The sequence below is a fragment of the Eulemur rufifrons genome, chromosome 6 (assembly GCF_041146395.1).
Source record: "Eulemur rufifrons isolate Redbay chromosome 6, OSU_ERuf_1, whole genome shotgun sequence".
NCBI classification, from domain to species: domain Eukaryota; kingdom Metazoa; phylum Chordata; class Mammalia; order Primates; family Lemuridae; genus Eulemur; species Eulemur rufifrons.
In genome coordinates, this window is record NC_090988.1 from 66,460,322 (window position 1) to 66,474,004 (window position 13,683).

The following is a 13,683-nucleotide window of genomic DNA, read 5'->3' on the forward strand; positions in this document are numbered from 1 at the left end:
CAAATCCATTATAGAATCAGCTTAAGGTATAGGTATTTGACAATGCTTTATTAATATTTTTATATTTATCTTTATAGTATAATGACATATTGTAGTTACACAATATAGCATTATGGGAGTTTGTATCATGCTCCATAATAATAAATTCAATTTTTTGGCATTTTAAAACATACAAATACACCAAGAGAAAGTTCCTTCTCATCACTTCCAAAGCAACAAATAAAAGCAGCAATAAACAGGATAAACAATAAACAAAAAGCTATCTACTTTTGCCACTATAACTAAAGAAATATGGTGGAAGAGCAAAAGAGAAAGGAGGTGTTGGTAGTACATGAGAAAAGCAACAGAGGTTGTCAGTATGCCTAAGGAATTAATGACTTAGTACTTGGATGTCTGAATCCTGGTTACTTACTGTCTTTGGTCATAAACTAGATCTAATAACTGTGGTACACACTTCCTTTCAGAGGTTGAAAGTTTTTTTGGTTGTTTGCTGTTTTAAAAAAAAGAATAGGGACAGTATCTCTTGATTTATGAGGTTTTCAAAAATGTAGGAGAAAAAAATTTACATGTCATTTTGCCTACTGCCCATGTGCTCACATATGTGTATTCAGGAAGATACTCTCAAAAGTGCATAGATAACACATTTATGGGCTGATAGAGTCAAAAAAATTCAGTCATAACTTTTCTCCTGCTATAAGAAAATGAAATATTTCATTGGTTCAATAAAAAGCAAATGCAACTTAATAAACCGTGTCCCCACTTCCCACCAAGAAAGGTATGCTCCTGTTGCCATAGAAAAGCTAATCCTATCCCACTAAATTTGTGGAAAATTTAGGATAGGATGTTTGCTTGTTCATTTTGAAATAAAGGGAATCTTCTAGTAGGTATTAGGCATATCTGAGTGGCCTAGAAACAAGGGGAGGAGGGAGACTGATGCAAATACCTAATGCTGAGTGTTGAATTCCATGGTGACTGCACAGGGTGACAGAGGGAAGGTCATGTTCACGGCTGCAGAAATCTGGTCTCTGCCAGAGAGTGTGGGCTAAAGCTGACCTGAGACCCGGATCTGGGAAACTAGGTAGGAAGCTCAAGCGCCAATCTGGGCAGAGGGGACAAGGCACTGCTCCCAAGAACCCTAGGCTGAACAAGAGTGACACAGGGAGAGACCGAACAGATCTTTTCAGGCTTCCCCACAGGGATCACTAGCAGCCCCAAGTGGATAGGCCGGGAGGGGGAAACAAGAAGCTGCAATCAGGGCACAGACACTAACTTTCTGAGAGACCTTTCAGAGTGGGGGCAGGAGGGAGCACAGAGACAGGTGAACAATCCAAACTAGAAGCCTAAGTCCCTACCCAAGCCAGGATATACAATGCCAAGCCTGGGCTGGTCCTCCTGGGTTAGTGCAGAGGGGCACTAGCAGCCCTCCCCTACTGGCGGTGTGTGGAGTATGGGGCTATTTCCAGATTTTCTCCACGTCTCCTTTTCCCATTGACTCTGCACTCTGGAGCTGGTGTCCAGTACTCCTCTAACCAACAGTTCCCCAACAGACAAAAAGTAAGGAGAGAAGAGAAAATAGAGAAGAAAAAAAGAAAAGAGAAAAATCAAAGCCAAGGCTACACTGTCACAGTCTTCTCTGCCAGGGCCTCCCGAGGCTGTCCTCGCCGGTTCGTCCCTCCCTCGGGAATCCTGTAGCCCGGAACCGAGCTGAGTGGACCAGGTCGGCCAAGCCCGTGCCTACGGGCCACGGGGACTAGGTGCTGAGTGCGCAGGCTAATTATACATGTGGCATTTGGGCAGCCGACTGTCCAGTGACACCTTACCTTATGAGGAAACGTCAACCCCAGCAACTGTTCAAAACAAAATGCCATCGCGGGATCAGCTTCACCGGCTCTTGGCCGGTTCAGGATTGCTTTTCCCACAGCCTCTCGCACTTAGCGCAAGAATGTGGCCTGGGAAAGCCAGCTGTGGGCGGCTGGGCCGGTCAGGATCGGGGGGACAGGCGGGGCGGACCTTGCCAGGTGTCCGTCCTGTCCCCCCTTGCCACGGACCAGCTCGCGGACCAGACCAATTGACCTTTTTATTCACCCAAACCCACCTCCTAGAAATAGACTGGGCGGGGCTGTGTCTGTTCTCGGGACGGGGGGAAAACCTGGGCATGTGACTATAAAGGGCAGGGGAGCGAAGACCCTGATGAGCAGGGAGGGTGGGGGGAGGGGGGACTCTCATCCCTACTCCGCTGGGTTGCTGTTTGGGCCACCTGGCAAGGGCCAAACGCCCAGCCGCAGGAGTGCACGCCGGGCACAAGCGTCCAGAATGTGGACGTCATGCGAGAGCCCACTGACAGTGCAGCGGGAGGTCCGGAGCCCAGACCGGTTTGCCGCAGGGACAGCTTTGGGCCATCTCAAGACCTAAACTTCAGCCCGGCCCTCAGTGGGTCTCACACACATGGAAGCAGCCGGGGACTGCCCATCTCGCTAACTGCCCAGCCCCGCCAGTCCAGTCGAAGCTGAAGCTTATTTTTAGTCACCAAATAGGGGCGGCATTCAATATCTGGCAATTCATACAAAACAAACGTTTTCAAACTTGGTCAGCCTAAGAAAGCTTAAATAAAACACAAAACACGCCGATGACAACCACCTTTTATCTGCTCCTAACATACAAATTCTCTTTTTATCTTAAAGCTCCGCGGAGCACGGGGTTTGCCAGGCACAGAGCTAATCTGTCCTCCGCAGCCCCGGGCCGCTCCTCCTGGCGTCCAAGCACAACCCCAGCAGCCTTTGCACAAGCCCTTTCCCTTTTCTGCCCGGCCCTTTAAGGGAGAAAGAAGAAAGCAGCTCCCCCGGGAGCGGCCAGACTCCGGCTGGGCCACAGGGCGGGTGGCAGCACCGCCCCCAGCCCTTGGCAGAACCCTGGAGCAACGGACCTCGGCCGGGGCTGCAGAGAGGGCAGCGGGCGGCGGGGCCCGGGCAGGGTGCCGAGAAGGACGGAGGGCGCCGCCGGGGCTCAGGGACGCTGGGCGGGGAAGAAACGTGCCGGCGACCGTGCGCCCGGCCGGCGGACTCAGTGGCCGAGCCCGCGCCCGGAGGGGCTGACCTAACCCTAACCCACACTCCCGCCAGGCCAGGCACCACTGCTCTGGAGTCCAGGGCAAAGAGGACCACAGATTAGTTAGCACTTGGGTTTCGGATTGTCTTGGAGTTCGGTTTGTTTATTCCTGAAAAGATCATAAAAAGTAATGTCCAAAATTGGGGGGGGGAGGGAAGGAAGGGAGAGAGAGAAGACGAGTGAACTGGAGGCAACTCGCGCAGCGTGCGGGGAAAGTTGTGGCGGAGCGGCGGTGGGATGAGGGGAGGAGGAGGGAGCGCACGCGTTTTCTAGCGACCCGGGTTTTCTTTATGAACTCCTCCGAGTAAACTTCATCCTGGCGGAAAGACCGGCGGAGATCCTCGACTCCCGCCCACCCTCCGCCAGCGTCAACCCCACAAATAGCCAAAGTTTCCAAACCAAAATGGGGGTAGGGTGGGGGTAGCGTTAAGAAGCCCAGAAGCTCAGCGGGTCCTCCCGACCTCCCGCACCCCAAGTCTGGCTGACAACTGAAGCGCTCCGAAAACTGTGGCGTCGCAGTCACACAGCGAATCAACCCAACACTTTTCCAGAAAACAAAATATTCGCTAGAAAACTTACTTTGCATTTAGTCTCTATTCTTTGGGGGATGCGGTTTAGGTCGGCTCGTAAAGGAAGCCCGTTTTGTCCAGGTTGGATATTGTCTACTTATGGATCAGCTCTTGGGTGAGGGTTTATTTTAATTTATGGCTTATGCATTCTTTTAAGGTCGATTTACATGACCTCCAGCTACAACTAAGACAGCCGAGGAGGGCACTCCAGTCGTCAGTCGGCCAAACCCACAATTAAAACAGCCCTCCCCCTAAGCTCGGTGTGACTAGGACTCTCCCGGGCTAGGCTGGCTGCCTGCTTTTCTCTTTCTTTCTCTCTTCTTTCTTAGCTTCTCTCTTTCTTCCTCCTTTGTTTCTCTATATCTTTCTCTTTTTTTAGTATCACGAAATAAGACGTGGTATCAGTTTGAAAGTTTCGGTATAACTTTCTCTAAACCCAAGCCTGCCGCGATAACGAGATACAGCGCTCACAAAGCCCTCAGGATATTGCCCTCTTGTGGGCACAAAGGGCATTACCACCCAGCGGTCCCATCTGACCCTTCAAAGCATACACGCATTTGCTTCCACAGAACGCGGGGGTTGGGGGGAGATAACTACACACGCAGGCACACAAGCTTCCTTCATCACACACTTGCGCGAACTTCAATGAAATACCTACCTCAAACTTCACGGAGACTTAAAAATTCATTCTCTAAGCCACCTGACTTCTTTCTCATATCATTCCCAGTTATATAGATTAGAATGTCTATGCGGGGAGGCCAAGGTGGAAGAATAAGGTGGGCCGAGAGGGCAGACAGATTTCCGGGCGAATATTTAGGATGGCGATAACAGCTTTCTGTTGTCAAAGGTTGCGTTGTCTGTCTCTCTCCCTGCCCTTAGTGTCCTACGCACAGTTATCTACAGCTACAACATGTGTTTTCTCGGAGTGGATTTTTTTGGGGGGCGGGGGGCAGAAAACCAAAAGCCCGCCACGCAGATCTGTCACCGCCTCCGGAACAAGGCACAACTCTGCGAGACAGGGGACGCATCCTGGGGATCCGCGCGTCCACCGGCGAGCGGCAGACGCTCGGGCCCCTTTCTCTACCTCCACTCCTCCTCCGCGTCGGCCCCGCTGAACGCCCTCCTCCCGCTCCTCCTCCTCCCCTCCCCAGCCAAGTACCGAAACCCGCCCGGGCTGGGCAGCCGCGGCTCCCGGCAACCCGCGCCCTCTCGGGGCTCCACTTGCTCGGCTGTCGTCCCACCGCCTGTCCTACCCCAGCCCCTCCGTCCCAGCTCTAAGAAACTAACCCTGGAGCTGCCCGGAAGGGCAGGAGCGGAAGGCGCTGGGGGACGGCGGCCCGGCCCTGGGTTCCTGTCCCCTGCCCCCTCCGGCTCCCCAACAGGTAGCTCACAAACGGGCCGCGCGCTCTCGCTCTGCCTCCCTCGCTCTCTAGATCGCTTGCTCCGTCCCGGTTACCTGGGCGGGCTCCAGGATGGTACCGCTCGGGAGGGCTCCTTGTGCGCTGCGCCGCGGGAGTAAATGGCATTAAAGAAAAAGGGAAAGATACATATAAAAAATTTTTAAAGGAAAGGGAGTCGATGCTAGGTCAATTGGCACAGCCCAGAGAGCAAGAGAGCAGAACCCCCCAGCGCCGCGGCCGGCGCAGCCCGTTAACTCAAGTCTGCGGGGGTGTCCCGCCCCGGGCGGGGGGAGCGCTGAGCGGCAGAAGTTTGCCGCCGGGGTGCCGGGAGGTGCGCGCGGACGGGGTGACTAGGGGCTTCCCCTCTGAAACAAGTGAAGGCGATGGTTAGTGCTGTCAATCTTGGCAATCAGTGTGAGCGGCCATGTCGTAAGTATTCAAAGCATTTCCCGTCGTGCAACATCAGAAAGTGAGTGGCCAGGGCATTGATCTGAGCGAGGGAGAGGAGGCAGGGCTCCCCTCCCAGACAACACAGGCAAGATGAGACAAGAGGCGAGGGAGGCAGCGAGCCAGGCAGAGAAGCTGGGAGGGGAGGAGGGAGGGCCAGGGGAGGAAGGAGGGGAGAGCGGGAGGCAAAGGCAAGAGAGAGCCGCAAAGAGAGAGGAGGGCAGAGAGACCCGGGAGACCAGAGGTTGGAATTGGAGAAAGCGCATGGAAAGAGAGTGAAGCGAGTACTAGGAGAGAATTGGAAGGGGACAAAGAAGACGGAAAGTCGGGGTCAGAGGACAAGGGGAACAAGTATTAGGTGGGGGAGAGGCAGGCTGAGGAGAAAAGAACTAAAGGAGAGCTACTGGGGCTGGGGCTGCTGGGAGGAGTCAAGAGAAAGGCAAACTGAAGCGGGGAAAAGGTAGGCAAACGGGGAGAAAAAAGGAGCAAAGTGGAGAAAGTGAGGAAGTCAGATGGTAGAGGAAAATGTAGGAATAGTAGTAGGTTGTGCTTTAGGGAAAGTTAGGTGACAGAAAAAGGCATGGGCTGAATGTCAAGAATTATTAATATAAATAACTGAACCACAAACAGGAGTTATGAGAAAAACAGAGAAGGGGAAGGACAGGGATTCAAGCAGACCAGGAAGAAGGAAACAGGGGTGACTATTAGGATGAATGATAAGGATGAAGGAAAATGGAAAAGAGAAGTAATCAAAAGAGAGAAAAGAAAGAGATGCAGGAAGCAGAGACAATGAAAACATACCAGTTAATAGGATCTCAGTAAATAGGAAAAAGAAACATTTTTAAAAATGGGGGAGGAGGAATTAAAAGAAAAAAAGAAAAGGCAATATACATAGGAGATTCCTCACATATGTAGGTGGCAGTGTTCTGGAGGCCATGTGGATTATGGGCTTTATAGGTTAAAATTATAAATAAAAAGACATGTACAAACTACCAACGAAAAATTATTACACTTTTACAACAATAAATAAAATAGTTCCATATTTATTATATGGATAAGTCTATGTTGCATGGGATTGAGTGAGTGCTACATGGATATTACCTCAACTTTGTAGAAGAAAAGATTTGGAGAAACATTTCAAGAAGGGTGTCTTGGAGGTTGTAGAATATAAAAAGAGTTTGTCACCAAGGATAGCATATAAAAATGCATAATCTGTTGTAGAAAATTGTGCTTTAAAAAAAACCTAAAAACTACATAAATTAAAGATTTCCTTTGATTCATGTGTACGGTAAAGATTTAAAGAATATAGAATGGCCTAAAGAAGCAGAGACCTGAAACTTTATCTCAGTGCAAAAAAACTGGAGGACCGGGACAGGAGGGAATAACCATGGTGTCAGATAGTAGAGATGCAGAGTATAAGAGATAGATGAGAAAACTAGCTTTACACAGGGCTAACTAGAGGCAGTGTGCACAAGGTGAGCTTGGCCTGCCTTAACACAGCCCCAAAGACATAGACTAGATTCCAGACACTGAGGTCAGTGGAGAGTCAAAACTACAAGTTTAAAGCTGGGAGAGAGGTTCTAAGATACCAACATAATCTGCAGAAATTTATGAAAGAGAGATTCTTACTGTATAGAAACTGATATGAGATGGCCACTTTGAGATATTTTATAAACAGAGACTTTGTGAAAGGACCTATGGACCAGAAGAGATGGATCAGGTATGGTGGCTAGAAAAATCAGAAAATTTCATGGCAATCTAAAGTTGCCAACGTGAGGAGGACCTCCCATAGATGAAGTGAGCAAAAATAAAGGGGAGGAAAAAATCTCATCTTTGTTACATTAACTTTGAAGAAAATTAACTGGGAGAGAGTAAGCAAACACAGAAGACTCAACAAGCTGAGATGTCAATCACAAATTGCCTTCTGAAAGTATACTCCATGCGTGGTTCCATATAAACTCCAGACAAGAGAAAGAAAAAGACAGAAATAAGAGTGGGGATGAGCATCTAGGATCAGTGGGACAGATGTTTCTGCCTCAATAGGAAATATGATACTTGAGAACTGGGAGCTTTAGGACTCTGGGTTAAACTGACTTGACTGTTGGTTGGGAGGACAGTGAGTCCCCAACAAGAAATCTTGTGTTCCCATCACCCCAGCGACTTTCAGGACGGGAAATTCTGCCTCCAGACGCTGGAGTTTAGAGGCCGGTGAGGAGTACTCCCTAGCACCTTGCAGGCCAGCTCTTAAAGGCCAGGGCTCCCAGAACTGTCGGGTGGCCCCTTGACCTCCGAGGCCCAACGGGCAAGCCCAGGCCAAGGTGTTTCTAGCCTAGAAAGGGGTCAAATGTCTTCCGCTCGTGTATAAATGTGGTCCGGCCGGTTCTAGAGCCTCGCACTCTTCCGCCGTCTGCCCTGGAACTCAATCACAGCGGCCAAAAAACCTCTCCAAAGCCTAAAAACGTCAAAATCGAATGACCTGTCCTAAATGCCTGCAGAGAGAAGATGGGATAGATTAGGTCCCAGAGCCCGAATCCTTAGCCCCCGAAAGGTGAAACATCTGAGACGGAAACGCTGGGGCCAAACTACGTTCTTCCAATTTGCTGAGACAAGTTTGGTTTTCCAAATACCAGCGCGTCGGTCTCTTTAAATCACACGGCACTCGGGGATCTGGGGGCAAGACTGACCCCGCTGACCAGAAGCAGGCCGCTGGCAGGTGTGCAAGAAGGAAAAGAAGGAGACTTTATCAAGATCTCTGGCGTCCAAGGCCCTAATACCCGGTCCTAATGGACCTTCCGAAAAGGAGCGGCAGTCTTTAGATTTTATCTAATAATCTGATAACAAAGTAGATTGGTAAGGCACAACTGGAGCGGGTCACAAAGTTGATCCCTAAAGGAAGGAAACTAAAGGTTGGGGTCTTGGTGACACACTTCAAGCTGTGCATGGGGTGACACGTGGCCCTGGGGGCGGGGGTGCGAGCTAAGGGTTTCCTCTCAAGCCTGGGACGCCGGCTGTACCAAGCAGTGGGCGAGGCGGAGAGTGGGACAGCGGGCTGAAGTGCCGGGCTCTCCACCTAGTCGGCATTGGCCTGCGGGCTCAGAGACGTCCCGGGAGGGGCGGAGGGCACCCAGGCACCGTGGCAGTATCCTGACACACACAAGCTCACTTCCCCTGGGGGTCGGAGCCCCGCGCGGCGCGAGAACGTGGGCGCTGAGCTCGAGGGGATTGAGGGAGGGAAGGAGAGGCAAACGGGTGGGGCTGACTTACCTGCGCGCAGCGGTAGCTGCCTCTGCGCTGTCCCTGTGTCCCTGAGCACCGCAATCAGCAAAGGCAACTCGGCTTTGCTAACTTTGGCCTCGCACCTCCAGAGAAGAGGCGCGAACTCGCAAAAGGAAAGGCGCGTACGGTTCCTGAAGAGAGAAGTCCCACTGAACTTGGGAAGGGCAACGCAATTAATTCTGCTCGACAAGTTAATACTTAAAACACCCACGTAAAAATCATAATGGTTTTTAAAACCTCGAATTCCCGCTTTGAAAGCCTCCTTACACCAGCCGGGGTGGACAATTCAGACCTACACGACTTCATCTTAAGGTCGCTAACTTATTTGAGGAAGGGCTTCATAGCTACTGTATAAATAGGACAAGCATAAATGTCAAGCGCTCCAAAATACCGAGGAGAACTTTTAGTGAAACGAAGAATAAGTGAAAGAGTGTAAAAGCCAAAAGGGAAGAAGTTGAAAACTTTCATTACAACACGGAGAAAAGTTTTAGCAATTGGTTTCCTTAAACAGGGATAACAAACATACCAACACTCCAGCAGCCCATCGCCCTTCATTTAAGTTTGGAGTAACCAAACAACCTGAACTCCCAAATAACAGTGCCCTTGGGACTCTGCCTGAAAGAGGTCGGAACTCGTGTTTCAGCAATAAAAGCAAAAAGCAAACTGTGAATAATGCTCTGCGTTCTTTAAGACGTCATTCTGCAATAGGACAAGGCATTGTCCCTCTACTTTAAATGGATGGAGAATAACATTAAAATTTCATTTGAATCTGCGCGTCATCCTGTTAGGAAGACCACAGCGGTAGCGACAGTAGCAGCAGAGCACCGCCACAAAGGAGGTGGGGAAAAGTGGTAAAAATGCATGAACTTTTTTTCAAAGAAAAATAAAGATAAATCAAAAATAAGTTTTACAGACATGCCTTTCCTAGCTTAGGAAAGTTAATTTTCAAATGTGCTTCTGCTGTCTAAGGTGCAAAGCCGAGGCTAGGGGAGTGCGTGGCTGGAATCTGCATGCTGATAAGAGAAGGCTGATGTACTTACAGTGACAGAGGGCAGGCTGCGGGAGAAAAGCTGTTTGTGTTAGCCTGCGAGTTACCCAGGGCTGCAGTGAGAGCAGAAGGGAGGAGTGGGAGTGCCAGTCTGCGTACACCTTCACCACGTCTCATTACATCTGCCAGCCTCTCTCTCCCTCTCTCTTTCATTTCCACATTCCCTTTGTTCCTGAAAAAAAAAAAAATCTACACGTCACATCAGAGTCCCCAGATGCAGGCTACACCAAAGAAAAAAAAATGAATAATTCAATCAAACTGTGCATAGTCTCTAAGGCAATAAATCTATTGCACTTAAAGAAACGAAGGGTAATTACCACCACGGAATTAGAATAAGGCCAAAGACCAGAGATGTCGCTGAGCCTCTGGATAAACTACCCAGTAAATAAAGTTTCATTTATTAAATCCTTTTGACATCTCAAATGGAAAGTCAGATAAAGATTTTTAACTTATTTTAGCAGGGTATTCACTTTTTAAAAAACACATTGTGGGGTAGGGGGGAGAAGGGGAGAAAAAGCCTGGAGTGTAGTACCTTGTTCAAAAAGCTCCCAAAGGCAGCAGCATAGAGCGGACACACTCACGAAGTAAGACAATGTGTGTCCGTGGAGCCTGTCCAGGGTCCATTTCTCCCCCACTCCACCCTCCTCCACTTCCCTCTAATCAGACGCGGATCGCCCTCCACTCTCATCCGCCACTGCAGCTCTTCATGAGGGCAGCTGGAATCTGGGAGCCTTACCTGCAGCACCAAGACCTAAGAGAAATCGCGCTTCCCTGCCACCAACACCCCATGCCATCCCCAAGCACCCCTCCAAAGTCCCTTAATCATTTACTTCTTCCATCTGCCTAAGAGAAACTGTAAACGAGATTTTTCCCCCCACGATTGAATGGAAGCTCTGTACTGTACCGACTTCTGGATTTGCCCTGGGTTGAGTTTAGGGAATGTCTGGAAAGAAAAAAAGGGAGGAAAAAAGGAGGGGGGCAGCTCGAGCCTTGTCCAAGTTAGTCAGAAGGCTGTGTTAGGCAGGAAAGCGCCTACGGGAAAAACAGCTGGGATGCAGACTGGCTATGGAAATCTCTGTTCTAGGAACCGTGTCCTTTCGTCCCGGAGGTAAGATTATGTGACTGTCGCACGTTTATTCTTTCGCTGTCTGTGTCTCTCTTCCCCACCCCCTTACTACCCCTGCCATTCGGGTCAGCCAGCCTGCACCCTGGAGAACGGCACAAGCACGGCAAAAGGGCTTTATTTTCCAGGTCTCTCCACTCATAAATTGTGGGAGTCACCGAAGCGAGATTAGTAAATCTTCTACCGCTGGTGGCAGCGACCAGACCCTCTGTCCTGCCATTTGCGCACATCTCGGGCTGCGGATCGGTTCTGAAGCCCCAGCCCGCTGGGTCGCTTGGCCTGTGGGCTCAGGTGATGCAGGGGAGGCTCGCGGCGTCCCAAACGGGTTCGGCCGAGGGTTTCCACCCCATCACCACTTCCCGCTGCTTTCCACGCGCGCGCGCGGCCACACAAACACATTCTGAAATTCTGGCCGAACTCCTCATTTAAACGGAAGTCCCTTTAACAGTCAATTCAGCTCGCTCGAGAGCAGCGGGGAAACTGGGCTGTTACGTGGATGAACTGCGAGGGTGCCAACGGATCGGATCGGCCGAGCTTTGTTTACGTGCCTAAGTCGCCACCTTGAGGTCGAGCGGCAGACTGCGCCCGACTCGGGGCTTTGGAGACGAACCCGGCTGACACCAGCCCAGCAGCCTTGGCGACCTCCCCGGACTGCAGGAAAAAGCAGCAAGGGGAGGGTACCCTGCAGGCGGACAGGCAGAGCAAGGCACGGTCTGCCCTCCGAGACTCGAGCTGAGAGTATTGGGCGCTAAAATTGCCAACTAGCTGAAACTGATCGCCGGGAAGCGAGCGAAGGCGCACTCTCCCAGCAGACCACAAAGCTCTGGGACAAGGAGTCTGTAGCTTCAAGGCAGGAGCTGTGGCTTCGAAACTTCAGCTCTTAACTCCCCGAGCAGTGGTGGAGAGTGGGGGCAGCTTCGAAGAGGCAAGAGGCGTAGCATCTGCTCCTGTCCTGGCCGAAGACCGAGCTCCCTTCAGCGGTGACCTCGGCTCAGCACAGACTCCGCACTCCCGGGGGCTCATCTGCTTGCTCTCCACCTTCAGGACAAGAGACAAAGGGACTGAGGGACGCGGTGAGACCCAAGGTCACAAGCGGCAGTTTCCCGGACAAGAACTGCGTTCAGGAGAGGGACACTCAGGCAGCCCGGCCGCTTGCTGCGAGGCTAAACATTTCTCAGCTCTATAGTCGCCCATTTCTCAGGAAATTAGTCTTTCTGAGTGTCTAACAATGGATTCGGTAAAATAATAATATTAATTATATCAACAGCTTTCCATTTTCCCATCCCTACTTCTATTGAAGGCCATCTCGCGCACCGTTTTTCCTATATTCATGTCTTTCACTATAAGGATACTTAGCCTTAAGAATCCTCTGGCTACATCCTGAAATATCTTATTGCGGTGGTTCTGTTATTCCTGGACACTGATTCCAAGGCTTGGGTACATCTGCAAGGCCACGCCAAAGGTCTTCCTCGGTGAACTGTGCCCCATGGGTGCCTCAGTCATTTCCCTGCTACTTGGGTGCATAGACATTGTTTAAATGTGTTTTTACAAATAAAGAAGAATTCTATTTATTTCAAAAAAAGGACACATGGGAACTATTTTGTGTTATATGAGTGCATAAATCAGCCCTGGCTGACTTCGACTGGGGCCGTTCAGTATTTTGGTCAGCAATAAATAAATAAATAAATAATGGAATAAATTAAATTTTAAAAATAGATCCACAGCAACCCGATGCTAATGGACAACAGGAAATGTCTTTTGAAAGAAGAAAAGCAACAGGCCCCCAAGCCAGACCCCATTCCCCTGTTTCATGCCACAGCCTAGCAAATTAACATTGGATCGGCTCCTCCACTCATGTGGAAAGCTGAGTGTTATTGAATACAGTACTGAATTTTCCCAGGGAATCCCAATTATAGAAACACCTGTGCTAAGTAATGCTGTTCTAATCCACTATGAAAACCTTAAGTATGTAATAGTCCTCAAATCATCTCATTTCTTAGTGGCAGTGGGGTGGGCCAAGCTCGCGGAAGAACATTAGACTTGTACAATGTCCCCAGAGCCTTAACCCAGAGGGGCCTTGGTTTTGCCATACATAATACGGGCAGTTCATTTTATCTTAAATGGAAGGAATATATACATGAAGCTTACCATAACTGGCAGAAACTAAGCCTGCATAGAAATATTATTTAAGGAGAAATCCAATGAATACAAAACTGGAATATATATCACATGTGTAGTCAGGGACCAATTCCATGATTTTTAAACAAAAATCCTAACCACATAGGAGAAGTCACTATTCAGTCTATATGTTCCCTTTTAGTATAAACAGAATATTAATGGCAAAATATAATGAAATAAAATCACCATAAATAATGTGATAGTAACTAAAAAATTGCAAACCTCTACCGATTTCCAAAAAAAATACATGTCAACTATAGTTTAAAAATACCAGTCTTGATATTTTTGAAGTGCTATCTGAAAAAAAAAATTATTCAAGTAATGGTTGTTTTATTGTTTAAGGCTGCCAAAACTAACACCATTGAAACATCCAGATGAAAACTGAAATTTTTATCAGTCATCCAAATGTTTCTCTTACAATGACACATAGAATTTTGGAATTTTTGTCTAACTAAAAGTGATCTAGATAATTACACAGGTAAGCATGAATATCACCAAAAAAACAGAAAAAGGAAAAATATAAGAGTTACAGGATAA

The 13,683-nt window shown here is 49.1% G+C and overlaps 1 protein-coding gene across 1 annotated transcript in view; it reads right to left on the bottom strand.

The window, feature by feature from the left end:
* SOX6 (SRY-box transcription factor 6) overlaps nt 1–13,683 on the bottom strand; it is a 678,732-nt gene that overhangs the window by 603,398 nt on the left and 61,651 nt on the right. The window contains exon 3 of the mRNA XM_069471178.1: nt 9,838–10,017. Coding sequence (XP_069327279.1) covers nt 9,838–9,998 — 161 coding nt within the window. The 5' untranslated portion in view covers nt 9,999–10,017. The remainder of the gene's footprint in view (nt 1–9,837; nt 10,018–13,683) is intronic.